At 36.5% G+C, this 24,302-nt stretch overlaps 3 protein-coding genes across 3 annotated transcripts; 1 reads left to right on the plus strand and 2 right to left on the minus strand.

Moving 5' to 3' along the window:
• Positions 1-5,084: 5,084 nt before the first annotated feature.
• On the minus strand, positions 5,085-10,631 carry LOC117302164. The gene is made up of 4 exons (XM_033785974.1): positions 10,570-10,631; positions 10,063-10,211; positions 7,970-8,094; positions 5,085-6,154 (listed from the first exon to the last, which is right to left on the minus strand). The coding sequence occupies exons 2-4, from the start codon at positions 10,103-10,105 to the stop codon at positions 5,948-5,950; spliced, it is 375 nt and encodes a 124-aa protein (XP_033641865.1). The 5' UTR covers positions 10,106-10,211; positions 10,570-10,631; the 3' UTR covers positions 5,085-5,947.
• A 1,797-nt stretch (positions 10,632-12,428) lies between these two features.
• LOC117302165 lies at positions 12,429-16,742 on the minus strand. Its single transcript, XM_033785975.1, has 4 exons — positions 16,455-16,742; positions 15,360-16,068; positions 14,182-14,801; positions 12,429-12,914 (listed from the first exon to the last, which is right to left on the minus strand). The coding sequence occupies exons 2-4, from the start codon at positions 16,045-16,047 to the stop codon at positions 12,681-12,683; spliced, it is 1,542 nt and encodes a 513-aa protein (XP_033641866.1). The 5' UTR covers positions 16,048-16,068; positions 16,455-16,742; the 3' UTR covers positions 12,429-12,680.
• Positions 16,743-17,033: 291 nt separating this feature from the next.
• On the plus strand, positions 17,034-24,302 carry LOC117302166 (60S ribosome subunit biogenesis protein NIP7 homolog). The gene is made up of 5 exons (XM_033785976.1): positions 17,034-17,259; positions 19,310-19,396; positions 19,915-20,053; positions 21,275-21,415; positions 22,887-24,302. Exons 1-5 carry the CDS (start codon positions 17,204-17,206, stop codon positions 23,004-23,006), a joined length of 543 nt encoding a protein of 180 aa, XP_033641867.1. The 5' UTR covers positions 17,034-17,203; the 3' UTR covers positions 23,007-24,302.

A 24,302-nucleotide genomic window follows, 5' to 3' on the forward strand; every position in this document is an offset into this window, starting at 1 on the left:
TCAACCTTGGTAGTCTACATGTAGTTGGTAAGACACTGGTCTAGAATTGCAAGGGTCATGGGTTCGAATCCCACCCGAATAACATGCCTGTGATATTTTTTCACAGGACTCGGGAAAGTACTGAGTATACAGTGCTAACACACATCGGTGTATGGGTAAAAACCAAAATTAAGATCCAAGAGTGCTCGATGAAAGGCTACATGCAGTTGTGTTATGAAGATAATAATACTCATTGTTGTTCACTTTTCCCTTGTAATAAATACAAATGTTAACAGAATGATAAACATGAACATGAAGATAGGAATAGCTTTCCAGGAGTTCATACTACAGTACCACTCATACTGATAAAGCTTGTTTCTTCTTTCTATATCTATTGGCACTACATGTTTACAAAAGGCAGAAAGCTTGGACTTTTGGCATGTACAACAATAATGCATGTTAAGAATGTAACCTTCTGTATCAACTTTTGGTATGAAGGAATGAGACACATCTCAAAACTTAATCAGCTGTTACTTTTGTAATTTTAAGTACTTTCTATTATTAACAACAGGCCTGATAAAGGGCACCGCTTCAAGGAAAACATAAATTTCAAGGGGCAGAAAGAGAATGGCATGGGGCATGTACATGCAATGCTAGGAGTCCACTGGGCCAGCGCCAATTGGTGCCAGTTCGGGCCAAAGATTATGTGATTGGCGCGAAGTGGCTCGCTGTGGCGCCGAATTAATGTCCGCTCGGCATGTGTCGCCAAGTCCTGCGATGCCGCCCTGCTTTTATAGGCGGCAAGTGGCGCCGAATGGCGGGCAACCAGGTGGCATTTGGCGCGAAGTAGTCACCAATCAGTTGGGAAATGTCCTCTCTTATTGTAAAGGTGGACTTATAAAACGTCATACTTACATGTGCATGCATGTACAGTATATCTTTGCAATAACAAAATCTAAATTGAATCAAAACAAGCCATATTTTCAGCTACAAGCTGGAACTTTTTTTAAAGAGAGATACAGACTTCAGGAAAGAAAATGATGTGTAGAATCATTGACCAATGAACAGTTTCATATTTTCAGTTTCTCACAATTTGGATCCTTTTAGCCCCGTTTTCAAAAGTATTTTTAATTCAGAATAGTCTAATATGGCATACAATACATTTAATGTTCACTGGCTGTATTAATGCTGGCTGAAATAATATCATGTTATTATCCTCTGAAGTCAGGTATTTAAATGTGGAGAGGGCAGGGCCATTTTCATTTTGTATTTGTGGTTCTTCTGTACAAAAATCTGAAAGTCTATGTGTAACTTCTGAATGGAAACCAAGGCCAAAACTGGGCCAACATAGGAAAAAGCTTCAGGCCAGCCCTCTTAAAGATGCTATATCAGATTTTGGGCCGATTGGACTCCAACATTTTGATTTAAAATTCCATAGGTATTTTGATGGGGGTCGAGAAAGTTACAAGCGTTCATTTGAACCATTGCTCGAAAATGTCCGCCAATTATTAGTAGCAGTGAAATAAAGTGCTAAAAATTAGTTTTTGTTGGGATCCCGACAATATATCACGTGACCAATTCTCATGTGTTTTGTAAAGAAACGTTTTTAACTTTTGTCATGGTTCCTGACCATTAAAAGTAAAAGTTAAACTTTTTTCGTTAGAGTGGGTGATACTCTTTGAAATACCATTCACTAAAAAAAATATATTTTGTAATGTTTGGGGCAAAAAATCTGACATAGCATCTTTAAATATTATTACCACAAAAGTGACCCTTGCATTGTTCAGATGTGCTGCAGATTTTGAAGTACATGTACATCTGCCTTAACCAAAAGGAAGGCATAAGTAAGATTGTACTATTTTGAAGCAAATCACAAGAGCTAAGAAGCAATACCATCGCACTCTTGTCATTAACATGATACTGGAATATTGCAGTGTTGAAGTTGAGTTTTTGAAGTCCGCAGCACCAGAGAAGTAGATCAGGGAGAATGATTTCTGTACATCTGAAGAGATAAAACAACCTTTTTTTCCACAAGCCAGGCAAACAATATTGCTGAATTCAGAAATGTCTCATCCCTGGCTTATACATCAAGGTGGTATGTAAAAGAAATGCTACGTTTATATCATTTCAAAGATGTTTTTATTTTTAGAATGTTTTTTTTTCTTCTCGTTATAGTCTAATTGATCGATGGAATGATTTTCTGTTAGGCACATAAATAAGAAAGAATGTTTCACAGGTTATCTTAGGTCACGGTGATTATAATTTATGACATGATTTTTCTATATTTTTAATTGTTTAAACTAAGTACATGTAGTTTTCCTGTTAATGTATAGACAAACTTTAAGAAAATAAAAATGTATATGAATGTACTGATTGCATTGTTCTGTGGTAATATAATTCCTATGCATAGCTGGACAGTGCCAAGACATGGGAACTCATCAATTTTAAAATCCAAACGATAGTATTAATTACCATCCCACGCAGGGATGTGATTTCTCCGTTTTTATCTGAAAATCTAGGTTTTTGTTTAAACCCTCACCCCAATTTACAAGAAAATGGAGATAAAACCATATTGAACACCCCAGAGGGCAAAGTAGAGCTTTCAAAACCAAAGATAAATGTATGTTAGCAGCCATCGATTTCACTAAACTCTTCCTTACTTAGGATTAATCCTTGGACGTTAGGACGAATTGAACCCATCCTTACTCAGGACGAGTAACTCGTCCTAACTGAGTTGGGATGAATCCTATCATTTTGTGAAATCGACTGCAGACTTCGTACCTGCAAGCAAGCTTTCACATTTCATAGTTCAGGTTTTTTCTCAAAAGCCTATCACATCCCTACAGGAGGCATATTTGGGATAATTGTTGTTGCATGGTTCTCATTAAAGGGTCTATGTAACTTTTTTAGGAAAAAAACACAATGTCCACAGATTTACACTAAACTTACACAGTTTGAAGATAATGATAGTAGAAAGCTTTCCTGAAAGTACTACGTGCTGAGGTGCTGTAGTTTTGGGAAATGAGTAAAACAGTGTCATGAAAATTATCTTAATCATTTACAAACGTATTTTCATGACATTATTTTACTCATTATTCAAAAAGTTCAGCACCTCAGTAAGTAATATTTGAAGCGAAGCTTTCCACTATAATTATCTTCAAACCCTGTATTAAAGTTTAATGTAAATCTATGGACATTTTGAAAAGGTACCCAAATCCTTTAATACTTGTACCATTTTAATTCACTTGGTACATTTCTGCCCAAAAGATGCATTGAAAACAAAGTTTGTTCGTTTCATAATACTAATTTCTTACCATTATGACAAAGAGGAACACCACTAACTAAATCTGTAGGTCAAGTCAACAATGTTGCGGGAACAAATAATCTTTCAAAAAGTAATCTCAAAACAAGTAATCTCAACGTATTGTTTTCACTTTTTTATTTATTCTAAAACATGGTATAAGAACATGAGGAACAAGTAAGTATACAAGTTGTTTATCAAATAATACAAAAACATAAACTTTTAATTAAAGACAACTATTGGGAGATAAAAAAGCTAACATTACACAATGCAGAATCATCATGCCACTCTGTCGGTAATTCAAAACCATGAACATTTGTTGTTTGAAAGTTTATCTTTAATGGAAAGTACATCAACATTTATTATAGAAGTATCCATGTTATCGTATCTTTAACATGGGGCTGTTTTTGTGGTCGAATCATTCATTTTTTTCCTCAGTATTTTCAAGTCTACACTTAAGAGTAAGACGTAAGAGTGTGAAAACATATGACGTTGCTCCAATGTCGTGCTTACATAAGCACAGTTAATGGCGGACTGTCTCTCGCAACGTAAAACCAAAACTTTAACAATTTCAACACACCATGAAGTGTAAGTGTTATTGTTAACAAAAACTGATAGATGATTTAGAAAAAAAAATTATTAAGTTTTTGATTGTGAACAATTTTCCTGTTATCCTACTGAAAACACATGACACCAGGATACTATTGTGACCATTACCAATCAGACTATGTTGTGTCTTTATTTGGCAGAATCTCATGCCACAAAGTGCCACTACACTTTACCATTTAAATCATGACTAAGTAGTTTCTACTACCTTGACTTTCGTTGTCATAATTTATACTGAATTCAACAAATAATTAACAAACATACTTTCTGTACTGAAGAATATATCAGGCAGAACATTGAATGTTGCCTTGCATGGATCGGTCGAGTTGGTCTTTGAAAAGCGTTTGTAAATGTAACCATTAAATTTGTTATAAAATGCATATGATGTATTGAAAGATACACAAGTATCACTCGAAATGCGTGGTTTTCCTTTTACCTCGTCGACTAACACGGTCGGCCATTTATGGATAATAAACGGCCGACCGTGTTAGTTCACAAAGTAAAATGAAAACCATGTAATTTCAAGGCAAATTTGCGTGGATCATTGTATTCTACTTTTTAATCATCTTTCTAACCATATGCATTTTATAACAAACGATACAAATGCTTTTCAAAGACCAACTCGACCGAGTTAACATTGAGTAGTAAAGACAAAACCCAGTGCTTTATGTTATCAAGCAAACTTTTACGAAGCATTAACACAAAGTGTTGAAGCAAAATGTGATGTCACTTTAGGTCTTTAAATAGTCACAACTACATCTTTATATTTCTGATTCATAAATACCTCAGACAGTTTCGCTATTCCTATTGGTTGAGAGCACGTCACGTGGGTGTGTGTATAAATCTTTGTTTATGACCAGTAAAAAGTGTTGAAACATGGGCGTGACACGCGAGCTTGCACCTGTGATTATAAGACAGTTTCTTCAGCATTCCCTTATAAGGAGTTGTTTACCCGAGGGCCTTGACTGGGCCTTACCATTTCATAGCTGTTCACTCATTGAACAGTCATAATTTTTGCATTTATCTTACTTTTTGTCCCAAAGTGTTGATGTTTTTTTATCGAAAAGGTATTTATGAATGGGAATCAAAGTGTATTGAATCGGTTTTTAACTAGTGGTTTAAACCCTTCGAGGCCTGGTTCTTATAACAGGCATGCAACTGCTCGTTGGGGAAAAAAAAGAGCGGAGTGAGGCAGCCGAAACGCCATGGGACATGACACCCAAAATGATACCCTAGAAAATGTTGAGGTTTATCATGCTCTTAGGTGCATTGTTAGCATGTACTAGGCTTATTTTACATGATTGTAGTTGTACACTGTTGTTGCCAGGCATATAATATTAGGCTAAACAAATCTGGGAACAAAAAGATAATATACAAATTTTTTTAAAACGCGGAAGAGTTGCATGCCTGTTATAATTTAATGACATTGAAGACAAATAATGACATGTATGCTGAATCTTACCCATTTACCCATGGGTATGGATAACTTTTGACGCAAGCCCCCCAAATTAGGGTTTTTATTATGAAAAGTGACATATATAACACTGCCATGGCAAAAAAAAAACATTTAACATTTTCAAAACATGAGTAACACAAGGGAACTTACGAAAGATAAATTTCATAAAATGATTTAATATTGGATGATATTTATTCTATGTTAACCATGAAAAGTACCAAGTTGGAATCTATTTGCTGGTAATCATCTTGGTATAAGAGGCATGAACAAAGTTGTAAAATGGTTTATGACTGACCCATGCTTCCTATAGATAGTTCCCACACGACGTAAATCAGCCATCTTTATGGGCAATTGGGTACACACAGCCACGCGTTTTGAGCAAGAACGGCGTGCTTGATTGGTTAGTAAACAGCATGGTAAGTGTTAATTAACTGAGCTCTTGATGCGCCTGCAAGCCAAAATGCAACTTATCTATTGTTTACAAACTGTTCATGCCAATCATATCTTGAATCAAGTTACCACCATATCTAGCTAACAAAGTGTATATGAACTTAAACTGGTCAAATAGATCCATCAACAACATAGTAAGTGTTGAACATAAGTCTCTATGCAGATAGTTTTCTGACAAAAGTTACCATGGAAACAATTGTACAAATACTGAAAGTGAGTGATGATGCTCCATTGCAATTATCACCTTGGCAACAGAAAGCACATCCTTCAATGCCAAATAATTCAGCACACAGCTCGGTACATACTTCACTGCAGCTGCGGGTCACCGATGTTACCTCCCCATTTATTTTTGCTGTAGATTTCTGGAGAATGTAATAAAAAGTTTGGAACCAAAGAAAGCATGATTTAAACAAACGATTGAAAGTGTAATGGGAGGAAACTTACAAGTCTTGTTTTAATAAACAAAAATAGTTTTTGTTAAACAATCACCAAAAACATCCACATTAACCTAATATCCAGGACGTCACTGTAGTATAATACGAATGTGTAAGGCTGCCAGGGCTAACCTGTAAAACTGAAGTCACACACCTGGTTATTTATGTAACACATTAAGGCCATTAATTAATAGTGTGTGAACTTATTGTGCATTCTGTTTGGACTTAAAGCCATTGGACCCTTTCAGTAAACAGTGTTGTCCAAGGCCCACACTTTGTGTACCACAACTTCTATATCAAATAACAAACCTGTGAAAATTTAGGCTCAATCGGTCATCGGAGTCGGGAGAAAAAAACGGAAAATCCCACCCTTGTTTCCGCACGTTTCGTCGTGTCATGACATGTGTTTAAAATAAATCCGTAATTCTCGTTAACGAGAATTTATATTGTTTTGCTGTTTTCTCAAAAAGTAAAGCATTTCATGGAATAATATTTCAAGAGAAGTCTTTCACCATTGCCTTCTGTAAACCCTGTAAGTTATTTGTAAATCTGTGAACTTTTTTTTTTTTTTCGGAACCGAAAGGGTCCAATGGCTTTAAGTTAGGCCTGGCAAAACTTGTTTTTAGTAAAAAGTTTTGAACATTATTCAAGCAGTGCTTAGTAGTAAACCTCACCCATATTTCAGATGTGTGTAACATGGAAAGACTCTAACTGCTTCGTTAACTACTGACTAATTCTTAGAAAAAAATATTTCATGTTTGGTTCGTCTCATTAAACCATGAGTGTTCATTTGATAAAGTTGAATGCTAATAATTCTCCAGTCAATTTAGGGATAAAAGTTATACTTTTGTAAAATCAACTTGATGTTAGTTTATGAAAATAAGGGATATGGTCGCTTAAATAAAAAAAGGTAGCTTTTAAAGTCACTTCAGGTTTTGCTTTATTAAAATTAATGACAAAAAGTAATTATCACCAATTTCCCGTTTTTTATTTTAAGTTTCAAATTGAAAGCCCTGCTGAAATATAAGACACCATTATTTGTTGAGAATTGAGTTACAAAAACAATAACTTGAAACGGTCTTATTTGTGTATTTGTAAGAAAAGCAGTGATGTCAAATGGGGATGGATGTTTTTGCACATGCATTCACTGTACAAAAAAGTGTTTTTTTCACGCACTGATTCAAACAGATAAATATATATGAGATTAGACATGTACACATTAAAAAATGGATACCCCCTATTGTACAAACAAATTGGTTGCAGGCATGTATGTTTAGTTTTTGAAAGGACAAGAGCACCGAGGCATTTTCTCCTTGGTAAAGGGCACCCTATGTATTACTATGATGAAATTGTAAATTTCGACTTGGGCATTTCAAAGGCACCGATGCAACTCTGTGCATCAGCAGAAATTGGAATCTATAAAGTACAAGTTTGGATACAGTTTGGACACTGTTTTTTGTCCTTTGTTGACAGTTTTATTTCTTTCATGAAAAGGCTCAGGGTTTTTTTCCCACTAATTCTGAAATCAGTAAAAAGCTTGGATAGAGTAATGACTTGTGCTAAACTTTACCATTTTCCCAAAACAAACAAACAAACAAACAAACAAACAAACAAATAAACAAACAAACAAACAAACAAACAAACAAACAAACACTTTCATTGCAATGCTGAAAGAAAAAAAAATTATTAATAATTTTAGCAACTGTATTTCATCTGAAGAATAAAAGTGACATTAAAACTTACCATACAGTAAGTTCCTTCACAGGTGTCTGTAGAGTTCCCAGTTGTATCAAAGGGATCATTGCATTCATCTCCGCTTAGACCAGAGACATAAGCACAAGAGTAACATTGTGCAGCCAGCAATCCATCTGTAAACAGATAAAACAATCAACTATGATCCTCACCTGGCAGATTTTCTTGTTGTAATTTGCATTTTAAACTAGTTTCTTAGCTTTTTAGTCAGACTTTTCCTTGGTGTGTAAAATACAGTATATATACTGTAATACCACACTGAAGCAATTGGAGGCAACTACTACACGCACCTAGTCATCACCTTCTAGGAAAAGTTGCCTTGCCCTACGCCAGGACTGTTAAATTAATAGAGTAATCTCCCAACTAAAATGCCAACCCTATGCGATGAAACAGCCCTTGATAGATAAACCATGCAAAATTCAAGGAAACCACGTATTGCCTGTTAGTTTTTGTTCATGCCTCAGTTGTTATTTGTGACAACAATCAATGTGCAACAAGTAGCTACATTTTTTTGATTAATTGGTGACTGCACTTGAGCTATGCCTTTTGCTTTTGTGTTGTTTTATATTGGCAGCAACATATTTTTCAACATATTATGGCTTTTTCTTTGAATTGAAAAAAAAAAAATAACGATGGGCGGATGCCATCAACTGATACCCTAATTACCTTCATTTGTTTATAAGAACAATGCAAACATATATTAAAACTTGATGGACATTGAAATTTTCACATCACACATTGATCTTCGATGACTTCAACTGGTCCCATTAGTTCTGACTCAATCTGAGTTTTTCCTGTTTTCAAGGCCAACGAGAAAGTATGGGTTCCTGGTGAAGCCATACGTGGAAGAAACATCTGCAGGGACTACCAATAGTAGGCCTACCATGACTATGTGTATGACTCTTGTAATAGCCAGTTGTCTTCATTTTATTCCAAATATTTTTATGACATTTAAAAAATTACTAGGCCCCCAATGGTAATTTGCAAACAATTTAAATATTTAAAAAGTGTGAACAATTATTGGCTTTCAAATCTGATTTTTATTTAGTTTTTTGTTCTGTTTTGCCTTCTTCTTAACATTTATAAAAAAGCGTATCAATAAACAGTGATAACTGAATTAACAAGCTGATGTTAAAATTGTATTGTTAATAAAATAGGCAAATAAAAGTGTAATTGATAAGATGAGGGTTGAACACAAATTCGCCAAATAGCCTAGAGTAGTGACATACATTTTATAGTTAGAAAATGAAGGCACATGGCTTTTTTGATAATTAAACCCCTGTATTCTTTTCCAGAATGCTCAGCAGAATGTTCAGTCTCATGATTTGATCATCGTGAATTATTAAATTGAAAACAAATATTCGTGTTTGATGAAACTTATCCGGTGGGCAATTTTTTTATATATGGCCCGAACATTAGGATGACACATTTTTGTACCTTGTTGTAGAATTTATAAATGCCTAAAAAAAGTACCAAACTTTTTGCAGTGAGTTACAACTTAAAAGTGCAACTAACCAGTGGAGCCCTACTTCTACACAGTGTTACATGTTTCTAATCTTAGTTTTGGTCATGTTGGTCAATGGGAGAGGAGACTCTTTGCTTGGCAAGTCAAACCACAAACATTTTATCTAGGGACTATGTATTTACATCGCGCACAGAGAGGTAAAAGATTTGCCGCGGTTTTAGGGACACCTTGAAAACAGGACGTCTTACTGACTGTCAGACTGTTGTACTTATTATAATTATAATTATAACTTAGTGCTACTTCAACATGTTAAACCAAACAAATGCTGTTTTCTCCAGATTCCAAACATAAAAGTTTGGCTGCATCAAAAAACTGCCCTTCTATTTTAATTCAACATGTGTATCCTAAAAATGTAACATTGTCCTAGTCTGCTACTAGTGCTAGTGAAGTCTTGTATGTCTCCCTACAAAAAAACAGCACTGTTAAGTTAGTGTTAGCACCACCTCACCTGCATGACCTGCCTACGCAATCATGGCAATATACATAGATAGGCATGATACTTGAAAGCAAATCTCACATTTAAAAAAGATACGAAATTCAAGGATTTATTTGTTCTTACCAACTGCGGCGAAAAGAATGAAAGCAACAAATGCAAACTTCATGACGATTGTGATTTGGTCCCTGTGGTGATGTGAAACAAACAGTGCAACCTCAGTCAGACTCGGAGATTCTGGTTGGTCAGTTGGTTTTGTACAGATTCCTGAATTCCTACCGTCCGGTAAAAAGTTAAGAAAGAAGAGTGTTAAAATTAAAAAGGACCAAAAGTACAATAATTGATTGATTTGGTAAGAAAAGATAAGCCTCGTCGTCCGTTTTATCACAGAAATTGGTGTCTCATCACAGGAATTGGCTTCTCAATCTCAGTCAGTGATCATGTTGATCAGTCTGCTGAATTGTCATTCATTTCAACATGTTCAATCAAACATCTAAAGACGAACCCTGCCCTGGCAAGCATGGCAAGCCATGGCATGCCAAATACATAAGCCTAGATTATAAGTTTTAAGATATACCTATGCCTACTAACTATTGACGAAGCTTAGTAATGATTGAAGGAAATCACACTTACCAGTTTTATCGAGTATAATTTGAATGTGTTTGTAGGCCTAATGTGGTGATAACAGACTTCTTCTTGTTCGCGCTAAAGTGCAAGTGAGGTTTCCCGCCTAATAAAAATACCCTGCACGAAATATTAAACCGTACTTTTGTTTACGAGTTATGATTGGTTAACCCTTATCACAATCAGTCGTGATTGGTTGAAACTTTGCCAAACACACAGGGGCGTGTCACAAACATTCACTAGGTCGTACCATTAATGCAGCAGGGGGAAATTGAAAGTTACGAAATACCTTTGAAATCCCCTCTCATATCACACACACCGAAGTAGAGTGCGCGTAGGGATTTTACGGGCGCAGAGATTTAGCAAAGATCGCATGGCACCGCGTAAAATTACTTAAAAAAAATACTCAACAAATAATTTAAATTTCAGACAACTAAACTTCAGATATCTTATAAATTTTTGGTTAGCCGTTTTGGAATTTTTGCCAACTACCCTAGAAAAAAAAACACCCAGAAAAATAATGTGCTTTTTCCCAAACCGTTAGCTAGCAGCTGGATAGCCGGCCCACACTGCCAGTTTCCTAGGCCCTTTTCAAAACCACGGTTTCGGCTTTGGATTCGGCTTAAGGCGCCGTTCTATCTCTCGTCTGAGCCCCTCCTCCCTCTGAGCGTGCGTATGTCAACACAACAGGCGGGACCAAGCTAGCCAAAGCCAAATCCAGTCGTTTCGAAAAGGGCCATAGACTTCCCGTGGCCACATGCTATGCACAAATTAAAGTTTGCGACGCTCTGCATTCCCCCACAATTGTCAGCCATTTTCATGGTATGGAACAGAATAATAAGTAGGATTCAGTGAAACAAGTTAATAGTCCCCTAAAAAAAAACGAAAAGGAAACTATCTCAATTCATGGACATAAACTTACTCTTTATTTCAGTTGGTTTTGTTAGTGTCAGACAATTACACATATTGCTATCATTGAAAGAAGTGAGTGTTTGCAAATCATTGTAATCGCCCTTATAGAGTTAGGGGCATCTCTGCAATAAAACTAGACTATGTATCTATACCATGATATAATATGACTGCAGTAAAAAATAAAAAATAAATCAATATACACATTATATCGGGTCCCATGAATGGTCTACACTTCTAATAAAAAACATAGACAAACTTACATGTACACTCATGATATTAATAGTATTTTTAAAAAGCAACTAAAATGGCAGCTAGCTCACTGAGAACTTATAGCAAAAAATGCGCTTTACTTAAAGTAGCAAAATTCAATAGTTTCACTCAAATTATTAAGTAACCATAATGAGAACTTTGAACATATTTATGCATGCTTGCCTGCATGACCTTTTAAACTTACCTGGGCTAAAACTATAACTAAACCAGAAGCTATCCTCAGGACAGAGGAAATTCCTGAAACTGCCGTGGGTGTGTATAAACCAGTAAAAAGTGTTGAAACATGGGCGTGACACGCGAGTTTGCACCTGTGCTTATAAGACAGTTTCTTCATTCCTATTGATCGATCAGAGCAACGGCCGAGACAGTTGTGCCACATCACGAGATACGCGCGACGCGCACAGTATTCCCTTATAAGGAGTTGTTTACCAGAGTGCCTCGACAGGGCCTTACCATTTCATAGCTGGAGGGGAGTTGTGTTGAAAGAAATCATTGAAAAATTATAATTTTTTGCATTTGTTTTACTTTTTGACCATAAGTGCTGATGTTTTTTGACCGAAAAGGTATTTATGAACGGGAATCAAAGTGTGTTGAGGCCTGGTTCTTGTTAATTTACCTCGACTTCGTCTCGGTAAAATTATCAAGAACCAGGCCTCGTGGGGATTAAACCACTAGTTGAAAACCTCTTCACCACACATTGACTCCCTTATTTAAAAACACAACAATCTGCTAAGAAAACATTGTTTTCAAATGTTTAGCTCCCCAAACTGAGAATTGTTTGGAAAATATTTGGACCTCCTCCAAAGAAGAACTTGGTTCCTCGGTTGGCATTTACTTTATTGACAGCATTTCAATAAATGCCGATTACACTTTCTTCAAGAAATTGTTTAGCATTTACAAAATGAGACCAGCTCCCATATCGCAATGTCAACCGTCTTTCAAGGACTCTTGCCATCCATATTCTTCATAAATTCCTTAAAGTTCATCCATTCAAACTCAGTCATGACTTTATTCAGGGCATATATTTCAAGCCTCTGTCGTTGCTTTAATGCCACTGCCTGATCTCGCTGGAGTTGCTGTTCTGTCTTTCGTGCTTCATCCCTTTGTTGCTGAACTTTCTTTTTTACCTTCTCCTCCATACCCGAGAGCCGCTCACGGACAGTTCGCTGACTCTGAAAATAAAATACCAGCCAGTAATTATAATATTTATATTAAAATTAAACATCAGAGTTATGTAGAGGATTGTAAAACAGATCAAAGCTTGTTTGATAACCTTGTATAAAAGAAAAGAAAACCTTTCCCAGGTCATCAATAAAAAATTAAAAAATAACTGTGTAAAGAAGTGAAGAAGAATGCATTACATAATTAGTAATGGTAATGAATGAATACAAAAACTTAAGTTTGGTTGTCAATCTAAAAGTAGTAAACTTTATAAACTGGGAATGATGTCCAAATACTTCCGGCGAGAATCTTTTTTTAAATTTCATCGATATCCAGTTTCTCGTTTCATTTTGTCAAGTAGAAGCTTTATGCTCAAATGAAACAACAAATTGGACACAATAAGGCAATTTTAATAAATACACTATGTCATCTGAGATTGCCTGGAACTGGTTGTCTGTAAGTTGCAACATGTGACATGTACTTTAAGATTTCTTGCAAATGTGACCAATGACCTGTATATGTCACAAGTTGGTTGGATTGTGTTTTTATTATACTTGATTGATGACAACTTCTCAAGGTTTGCTAGTTCCGTTTGAAGTACCGAACATGATTAAATATTCCAGTCTCACTTGAAACAAAACATTGTTGTTTAGTAAAGTAAATTTGTTTTGATAATATTACATGAATCTTCATTTAATCTCCATTCATAAATACCTCAGACAGTTTCGCTATTCCTATTGGTGGAGAGCGCGTCACGTGGGTGTGTATAAACATTTGTTAATGACCAGTAAAAAGTGTTGAAACATGGGCGTGACACGCGAGCTTGCACCTGTGCTAATAAGACAGTTTCTTTTTTATTCCTATTGGTCGAGAGCAATGGCCGGGACAGTTGTATCACATCATGAGATACTCGCGACGAGCACAGCATTCCCTTATAAGGAGTTGTTTACCCGAGGGCCTAACCATTTCTCAGCTGGAGGGGTGTTGTGTTGAAAGAAATCATTGAAAAATTATAATTTTTGCATTTATTTTACCTTTTGATGTTTTTTGACCAAAAAGGTATGAATGGGAATCAAAGTGTGTTGAATCGGTTTTTAACTAGTGGTTTAAACCTGCCGAGGCCTGGTTCTTGATAATTTACTTCAACTTTGTCTTAGTAAAATTATCAAGAATCAGGCCTTGTTGGGTTTAAACCACTAGTTGAAAACCTCTTTACCACACATTGATTCCCTTATTATAAAAAGTTTCTCAATGTAAAAAAGAAAAACCAGTACCTACCCTTAGGTCTGTCATTGATGGAATGTACTGATAATTCTGTAACATCTGAGGGGTTGGAGTACCAGGGGGAGCACAAGGTAGAATACATCCAAGCTCCCGAAGGTTACCAGACTGCTTCTCAGACAGGAATACCTTAGTAACCTTTGACACGTCGTCCCTTCCTCTATGATGACCTGCATGAAGTCCTCCACCTACTCCTGGTATTCTAGGAGATACTCTACTGCCATACATAACTGGATCATGTTCAACAGTTTCTAGAAGTTTTGACCCAATTGTCTCAGATGATATTTTATTGAATGAGTTTATTATTTTCATGTTGTAGTCCTTTTCTTCTTTGTTGGGTTTGACAGTCTTTTTGTTCTCTGAATCACATTTGTTATATCTGGAGCTGTAAATCTCAACCTTCTTAGGTTCAACAACTACAGGCACAGTGAGTAGCAATGAACCAATTGAGTTGTCTTGTAGAGGACCTCCTCTATTCTGGGGAGCCTGAGACCCACTTGGATGCTTTGCATCATGAGAATGTCTGTGAGTTGACTGACTCCTGGATTTGGCTCTGGATTGTCTTTTCTTTTTCTTTGTTGTTTTTTTCTTACGAAGTTTTGAAGAAACAGGATGATCTGTTGATGAGTAAATTGGAAAGATCCTGGTTTTAAATCATAGACACTGGATGAATGTTACAAAGGAAGAGCAATTCAAAGTATCGTTGACCCTGTGAGGGCATGTTTTAACTGTGATGCAAAATGTTTTAAACTAGACAAATATATATGCTTTAGCAATGCAAAGTTATGAGTTTGAATTCCAGCCGAATGATAATTCACAGAACTTGGGAAAGTACAGTGCTTACCTGGTAGTACACATCAGTGCAAGGGTAATAACAAATTATAAATTTTATACTTTATTGTATGGTAATTTTTCAGGGTGAGTGATATTGGTATAAAAGGGATTCTGAAAGTAACGAACGAGGCGAGCCACATCACATCTGAATGGGCAAGAGAAAAACTTACCAATGTGAGATTGTGAGATATAAAAAATGTTGAGCAAAAAGATTAAATAAATGTTTTCACACATTTCTAGTATGAAATTAATGTATGAGGAACATAGTATTTCAGTTATTTTGATACAATTAATACAAATAATAATTATTGTAAACATTTCAAAACAGAGATTTGGTTTACCTGCAACATAAACTTGTATCATTTCATCGGAACGAGCACGATTTTGTTCTTCTCTGTCTCCAACTGAATTCCCTGGCAATATGGAATTAAAACCAGCTGGAACCTGGGTATCCACCAAGCTTTTATTACATGTTATATGATGATCACAGAGTCTTGGTTGGTCATTCTCCACCGAGTGCAATGGAGCAACAAGTTCTCTACTGTTAGTCATTGTACTGCTGGATGATTTACCACTTAAAGTTGCTGGACTTTTTGTCTTACTGCTTTGAGTCAGACCAAATGCCCTGGTCTTTGCACTTCGTGATAATTTATGAAGAGCTCGAAAGTTTGGAAACATGCTGTTCCTCAATGCTTGATGCTGAAAGCTCCCAACAAATGTCTCATCGCTTTGTTTTTCTGCAACTTTCTGTGTTTGCAGGAGTAAAGGAGTGTCAGATGACACAAAGGACCGCTGGCTTGGACTGATTGGTATTTCAGGTAAAGAACATGTGCGGCTGTGGCTGGGTGATGTCTTCCTGCCTTCATTCTGAACTTTCTTGTATATCACAGATGCAGACGTACTGGTATTGTGTCTTGGGATTGAAGCGGATATAAGCCTTGTTGTAGTAGCTTGACGACTGCTTGATGCACTGCCATAACATGCCACAGATTCAATCATCATAGGACGGCTACACAATGTCAGGGACATTGTTAAAGATAATCAAGGAACCTGTCAATTTTAAAGCAAAGACAGAATTACGATAATGAAATTGAAACAAACTACAAATTACAATGTTATGATCACGTGCTACTTCTGCAATTGTTTTGGCCACTGCACTTTGCTGCGGAAAAACTGGATTCTGACCTCACTAGTCATTACTAATTACTTCCTTATAAATAATTTGTTTCAAATAAAATATCTCAACTGATTTTTATAAATGGTGAAATGTGTAACTTTAGTGTAGATTACGGAAAAGTTTCCGTATGGCGCCACCACCTTTTCACTAATTTTTACAAAAAAGGATATCTCATTGAGGTAAATTAGATACTATATTATTTCATATCGAATGAAAAAGTGGTAACGCCATACGGAAACTTTTCCAAATAAATACATACCGCTTTATTATCCGAGTTCTACTCTACTAGACAAGTGATTATCGTATACAGTTTCATGGTTCCATTTGTCATGTTTATCAGTTGTAATCCACACGGTGGTGTAAATGATATCGTTTCATGGACACGCAACACTAGACACACACACGTAACTCAATCATCCCACCCAATCGAAATCTTCACCACACAACAAAAACTAAACTGCAGAAGCGGTATTATTGTTGTTTAGGAAATTTGCATACAGAGGTGTGTGTGTACCATAACTCTATGTGTGTACAAAGCACAGCCTGGCTGCCCCACACCACCACAGACTGCACATACAGAGAGGCCGGCGCTCGACCTGTGATCGTAAACAATCGCGTTACTGTTGCTTAGACACTGACGTCAAAACTACAAAACTTGTCTTATAAAAAACACTATATTGGAAAGAAAATATACTATTAAAATAATTTTAATAAATGTTGATCACTTCAAATTATTTTAATACAATTATAAGCGTTCTTTAGTTTGAAATACACGTTAATTTTATATATTGAGTTGTACAGTAGCTTAAAAGGATCATTTGTTTTGCGCCTGCGCATACATCGACACAGCACATGTGTGAAAATGCCATGCGTGTGTGTAGATACGTAGAACTTACGCTCAATTCAGCAATTGGCAATTGTTACATGCGTGTAGTGTGTAGTATTTACACGAATGTACGACGAAGGAATCGCTGAACAGAAATAACTTACAGAAATAACTTAAACAAGATGAGGCCGCTCACTGAAGAGGAGACCAAATTAGTTTTTGAAAAATTGTCAAAATAGTGAGTAGTTTTTAATCTTGAATTGAATACATAAACATTAATTAGGCAAATTAGGCCTAATAATTATAGTACAATAAAAATAAAAACAGTCAGAGTGTGTTTACTTGTTTGCATGCAGTCAACAATGGCAGCAAGCAGTTAGTGTCGTGAGTAGATTAGGAATAGACAACTCAACCAGTGTCATTGTCAACGGTTTAGACAGCTCGACCGTTCGTAGCCCCACTTCACTTGTGTGGCCAAGGCTAGCCTACCACACAACACAACACAAGTGGGGCTAGACCATTCGGACAACCGGTTACTTCGGCACCTTGCTAACTCGGCACCGGTATTCGGTAAACTCGGCACCTGCAAACTCGGCACTTACCTTGTCAACTCGGCACCTACAACTCGGTGGGGGGGGGGGTTAGGGTTAGGATTAGGATTTACAGGAAATTCTTGTAAACTTGCAGTAACGGAGGTCCGTTCGGTTCAACCTTCGGCTTGTCTTGGCCATCCGTCAAGTTGTCCTTGTTGTCTGAACCGTCGAGTTGTCTGAACATGCTGAACCATCGAGTTGTCCGTCGAACGAGTTATCTGACATCAAACTATTAAGGCTCCCCTGTGAGCCTTATATTAAACGGCGGGGCCTAAAATGTTGCGCTCCTTAATGTTATACGATTTCGACAAAATCCTTGTTGTTAAACAAAAAATTATTGGTGAACATTTTATGGTCGTTTGCCATCAATAACCTCATCAATAACTTTACCCACACACCTATTATACATATGTACATTCATTATAAGCAAGATCACCATTGGAAGCTGTTGTTTTAGGGCCAGTCATAAAGAAGTAAGTTTGTAGAGCGAAGATTGCGAGTTCGCACTAATAGTGAGAGAATTTCTTTGAGATAGGGAGGAGCCCTGCCATTCTGAGTTTTCCAGGCGAGAACAAAATATTTTGGATTTTATTCTTTGCCAGACTGGGAGCCAGTGAAGTTGTTTCAATACAGTTGTGATGTGATCGTACAAATGTGTTTTAGATAATACGCGAGCAGCAGCGTTCTGGACATTAGCACTTTTGTGATAAGATTCTTGTTTAAATACCATAAAGCAATTCGTTTCCATTATCAAGCTTGGATGTAATGAAAGCATGTATAATGGTAGAGGCAGACTTTTCTTTGAGGATATTACGAATGCTGCTAATATTTCTATTATTGTAAAAAGCAGATTAACAAATTTTCGTCACATGGGATTCCATGCACATAGTTTTATCCATCATGATCCCCAGATTGGGGTCCTACTACTTGCCGTCAACTCGCCGTCAACTCACTAGCGCCGTCAACTCGCCGTCAACTCCTCCAATATACATTTAAAATCCACAAAAGAAGCATAGAACTGTAAAGTATCAGCTCAAAGAGAATTCGCGAAAGTTTTAGGTCATATTTCGGAATAAAAATTGAGTTTTTTTGTCGTGAAAAAATTATCTCGAAACAGCAAAACCGTCGGCCGCCATCTTGCTTTTTCACATTGATTAGTCTTGGCCCAAGATGTCAATGATTGGTACTTTTTTTTTATCAACACAAAGTCGTTTTTGTGAATGAATTTTTACCGAAAACCATGAGAAATATGTAGTTTAGCCCAGATTTAACACTTCCGTGTCCCATTTATACATTTTTCATGTAAATTTAATGAGTTGACGGCACGAAAATGAGTTGACGGCAAGTCGGCGAGTTGACGGCAAGTAGTAGGACCGCCAGATTGTGGGCATTTGCAGATGATGTTACAGTAGCAGTGCCAATTTGCATCCTGGTCATGCTGGTGATTGATTATTTTGTCTTGGTACAGGTACTTTTACATGTCAAAAATCTTCACTATATATCGTCATATTGGCGATATTTACCCGACAATATATTGCCAGTCAAAGTTTTCAATATCGTCCAGGGTTACCTATTAATTATAGGAACAGTTATGTAAATAATTGAATTATTCAACTTTCTTGGTTGGATAGACAGATGTAACAATTTATGCATAGTTAAATTTTAAACTTGTTTTAATGTTCTTGTTTTTTGCAGTATTGGAGAGAATGTAAGGATGTTGATTGATAGACCAGATGGAACATATTGCTTTAGGTTTCACAGAGAAAGAGTCTACTATGTCAGGTATGGTAGTAAAGTAACTGAAAGACTCTGTCAACTCCAATTAACTACATTTGTACATGTTTTTCTGCTTCTTTGGTTCCCTTGACCCTCCAAGATCTTCCATGCAGCTGCATGCTCAAACAACAGGTTCTGTCCTCAGGACGAGCGTTTGTATACAATGTCTTAAAGCACCTACTATTGAATGGATTTGTATATGGTTAGGCAAACAAACGTGTATATTTTGGCCAGCAGTATGATATCTTGTGATGAATGCAGGACACAGTGAGCCCTCCTATTGGTTGATTATTATGTTAATGGTTTGTACAATTTTTGTGTTATATGATTGCAAACTTGCAGTACAAGTCAGTGTGGTTCATGCATCTTACTATAATTTGTATTCACCTGTTAAAACTCAGGCAGTTTATCAATTCAACTGATTTGTCAACATTAAAGAGGGGGATACTTATACTTTGAATCAAGCAGAATGACTAGAAGAAAAAGTGAATTTGATATGTGTCTGTTTCTTGTGATCTGACTAGCCAAGACATCATGAAGCGTGCAGCCAGTGTGAGTAGAAAGCAGTTGGTCAGTATGGGGACATGTTTTGGAAAGGTCTCAAAGTCAATGAAGTTTCATCTGAACATTACTGCCCTGGACTTCCTGGCTCCATATGCAAAGGTACATAAATCAAGAAAACATTTTCCTTTTAGACAAAAACAGTGGCTTTCTTAATCCAGTTGGTACTGACTGTTTTATTTCTGATGGAAAAGGCAAACAAAATTTGAAGGTAGAATATTTCTGTTTAAATGAAACCATGACAAAATGGTTTTAAGACACTATTGGTAATTGTCAATGACCAGTCTTCTCACTTGGTGTATCTCAACATATGCATAACAAACCTGTGAAAATTTGAGCTCAGTTGGTGGTTGAAGTTGCGAGATAATAATGAAAGTTTAAACGACCTTCTCTCACTAAGTTGTGTGCTTTCAGATGTTTGATTTCGAGACCTCAAAATCTAATTTTGAGGTCTCAAAATCAAATTCTTGAAAATTACTTCTTTCTCGAAAACTATGTTCTTCAGAGGGAGCCGTTTCTCACAATGTTTTATACTATCAACACCTCCCATTACTAGTTACCAAGTAAGGTTTTATGCCAGTAAAACTGCCTACCTCAAAAATCTTCTCTTCGTTTATCATCGCGACAGCTGACTCCGTAAACTGTACGACGCAACAACACTTACTCCCACCATCTGTAAGAAAGTGGTTGGTCAGGGTGCCTTTGGTTATAGCGGTCCCCACCTATGGAACAAACTCCCTACAGAAATCCACTAGTCTGGCTCAATCATGACATTCAAAAACTGTTGAAGACTGAACTGTTCAGAGCCCGCTAGTTTGTTTTTTGTTAGTTTTCTATTTGTTCAGCACCTTGATCTAGTGCCTAGGATATGTGTGATTTATAAGCACTTTGTATTATTGTATTATTATTAATAAATAGTTAAAGTAACTACCAATAGAGTCCAGTGCCTTTAAATAAAAACAAACAAACATGGTGGTCTTTAAAAATTCAGATTAACAGGCTTTTTGTCTTAAAGAAAACTTGCAATTAAGCCCTCTTTGTTCAGTGTTACTTAGCTGTATTTGTGTATGAGGACACAACCTCCTTAGTCAAGTGATTGAGAAGCAGCATTGGTCATTAAATCAATGCCCTTCATCCCAAAACTATTTGTCTAAAGAGCCACCATTGTAAGGAAAGTGAGGAGGGCAAAATGCCCGAAAAGTTGAATGCCTGATGTACAGTTAACATGCAATTAAAAGATTTTAAACTTTATAAATTGGCATTTACTAACAAATTTGTTCACGGTGACTCAAAGTTTGATGTTTGTTTTTGTTTTATTTCTAGTATAAGGTGTGGGTGAAGCCAGGGTCAGAACAGTCATTTTTGTATGGTAATCATGTATCAAAGGCTGGCCTTGGTCGTATCACAGAGAATGCAGGACGCTATCAAGGAGTTGTGGTTTACTCAATGGCAGATATTCCACTGGTAAGTACATGTAGGTGATCACTACCATCTGGTCATTGACTAGGTTGAATACCATGATTCTAATCAGGGCTTAAGGCCAAGTCACACTGCAGCAATAATGAAAACGATAATGATCACGATGCAAGGAGAACACATTCTAGTGGTTGAAATGCTCCACGCAGAATACACCCATGATCATTCAACCAATCGAGGGCATGCATCCTTAACATTCTCGTTTTCGTTCTCATCATCGAGGCCTGTGTGTGACCGGGCCTTAACTCAGGACCAATCCCACGCTGATTAATGAAGCTAAGAGGAGGTAGAGCTTGAGCTTTACTTAAAGCAGATGTGCAGTCAGTGACTATAATGACAAGATGCTAAAGATACTGTTGCGACTTCACATGGTTTGGGGCAGGCTGTTTGTAGATCACCTATGGACCACCCAAACGAGGCACCATTGTGCTCAACACATTGCTTCATTGGAAAAAATTGTAGATCACAGAACTTGCAGCACTTTGGCTTTACTGTTTGGTTATCTAGGATCTAAGGAATACAAGGAGGCAACTTTTAGCCGAAACATGATTTTCTATGTGCAGTTTTTTTACTTTGCCTGAATTCGGGGGTTAGTAGCCCTTCCCCCTCCAAACTTTCTGCAAGTGTTTCAAATCCAACCCCAGTTGTGATTGATTAAGTCATACAAACCAGTGGTCAATGGTACACATGTATCAAAGGCCTTGGTTCCAAGTTGACATCTTACAATATAAGAGGTAACAATTTGTAGTAATTCTTGCAAGTGAGTCACCTCTTTTGGAAGGAGTCATGGCTCTAAGAATAGCTTTTGGTTTGTTCTTGACATTTCCAACCGTCTACTCTGCTTGTCTTCAGGAGCAGAGGAACAATGTTTGAAATGTCGAGAACAACCCAAACTGGAAGATTGACTAGAAGTAGTCACTTCTTGTAATCATAATTCAAACCATACAACAGTACAAAACGTTTCAAATGTATCCATTTCCATACTTTACATCTTTTCTGAACACTCAATTTTTGCATTACACTGTTGATCTCTCTTTCTCTGAATTTGTTATTCATTTATCAAGGCTTTTTTAATAGAAGTAGCATTTCCATTTCAAATTTTAAATTCAAATGTTGATGCCCACGAGCAACTTTTCACCCTTTGTGATGAATTTTTGTTTTCTTTTTGGGTTTTTTATCTTAATTTTTGTGTTTTGAATGCTTTTCAAATTGTAAATTCCAATCGCAATCGGTCTTTGGATCGCCAATTTTTGAATGGTTTTAAATCAACCAGAAACCATGCAAAACTTCTAATTTCACTTGTCTTCCCAACGTGTTAAAATGTGTACTTTGTCACTTCCAACTGAGTCAACAGTGTGACCAGCCCTCAACCTTGTCATTATCATTCAATGAAGACCGAATCATGCACTGTTTGTTCCTAATAACAATAGTGTGATTTAACTTGTTTCTTTGACTGCAGGGTTTCGGAGTAACAGCCAAATCAACACAGGAATGTAGACATGCAGATCCAATGACAATAGTAGTCTTCCATCAAGCCGATGTTGGACAATATCTCAGAAATGAAGATACATTACTCTGAGCTGAGACAATTCATTATTCATATATCTACACTCAGACCGTGTCCGAATTGGTGAATACAGCTACTGCTGGATCCCTCCATCATCATATATTGAAGTATAGGACATTCTTAGCAACAGAACACCCTCAAAAAACAGTTATATTCAAAGAAGCCAGTTCGGATACAGCCTAGACGTGATGATGTAGAACACCAATCACAGAATGAAATGTGAGAGTCTATTTTATGGGTCCAACGAGAAGTATTGTTACTGGGTGGAGAGCAGTGTTATGTGGCAAGGGATAGTGTCTTCAACTTATGTATAAAGGAAATCAACCAAGAAGAAGCATTACATCGTTATATTGCCGCTGTAAATGAAGGTCAAACACAGAGGAAGTTCATAATAAATCCAACCATCTGTGTTTTATTGTGTATCCTTTAATAAGATAGCCCACTATCATCAGCAACATTGCCCAATAAAACATGCAAAATCTTGTTGCTAGGAATTTTGATTTCTGCTGAAAACACGATGGTTGGCTAGTAGTTCCAATGTTTTTACTAATATTTTGCTAACCAGAATTTGGTTACCAACCAAACTGCTATGTCACATGTACAATTTGTGATCGATATCCTGCTCATTTTTGCTAAGCAGAAAATTCTTAAGCAATATTTTCTGGTTAAGCAGTTTTCTGAAATTGGGTCTTCCCACCTTCAAAGTTACCAGGTTGGTTCCTGTTGCTATTTAATTGATAAGACATTAACAGTAGCAAGCCCTCATCAGAGTTCATCACACTCGTAAACAACTTTTTAGAAAAACAATTCCTTAAAGGACTATTACAGAATTTTTTTGAAAAAAAAATTGGTCTAAAGATAACAGATTTACACAAAACTTATTTGGTCTAATGATGATAGTAGAAAACATCCCTTGGGATTTTTCTGTTTGATGAGAAATAAATAAAACTAATTTTCTGTTTGGAGTTTAGCGCTCAGTGAATTTTTTTTCTTCATTTTATTTGGATCGATGTCATGCACAATGTGTAATCGGTTTTTCTTGTGACCTAGATGGCCGATGGATCTCAAACTGAGGTTTATCAGTGCTTACACTGCCAGGAACTGTTTTGTTAATAGCAAAATCAATTCTGTAAAGTTCCTTTAAAGATATGTAATAAGACTCGATGTATCTACATAAGCAATGTCTTACAAAATTACTTGAATTGAATTTGAGACTTGGCTGAGGTCTCTAATATTCAAGCATCTAAAAGCACACAAGTTGTGTGTCAAGGTTTTTTTTCTTTCTTTTTTTTCTCTCGCAACTTTGAT

Source organism: Asterias rubens, chromosome 18 (genome assembly GCF_902459465.1).
Source record: "Asterias rubens chromosome 18, eAstRub1.3, whole genome shotgun sequence".
NCBI classification, from domain to species: Eukaryota; Metazoa; Echinodermata; class Asteroidea; order Forcipulatida; family Asteriidae; genus Asterias; species Asterias rubens.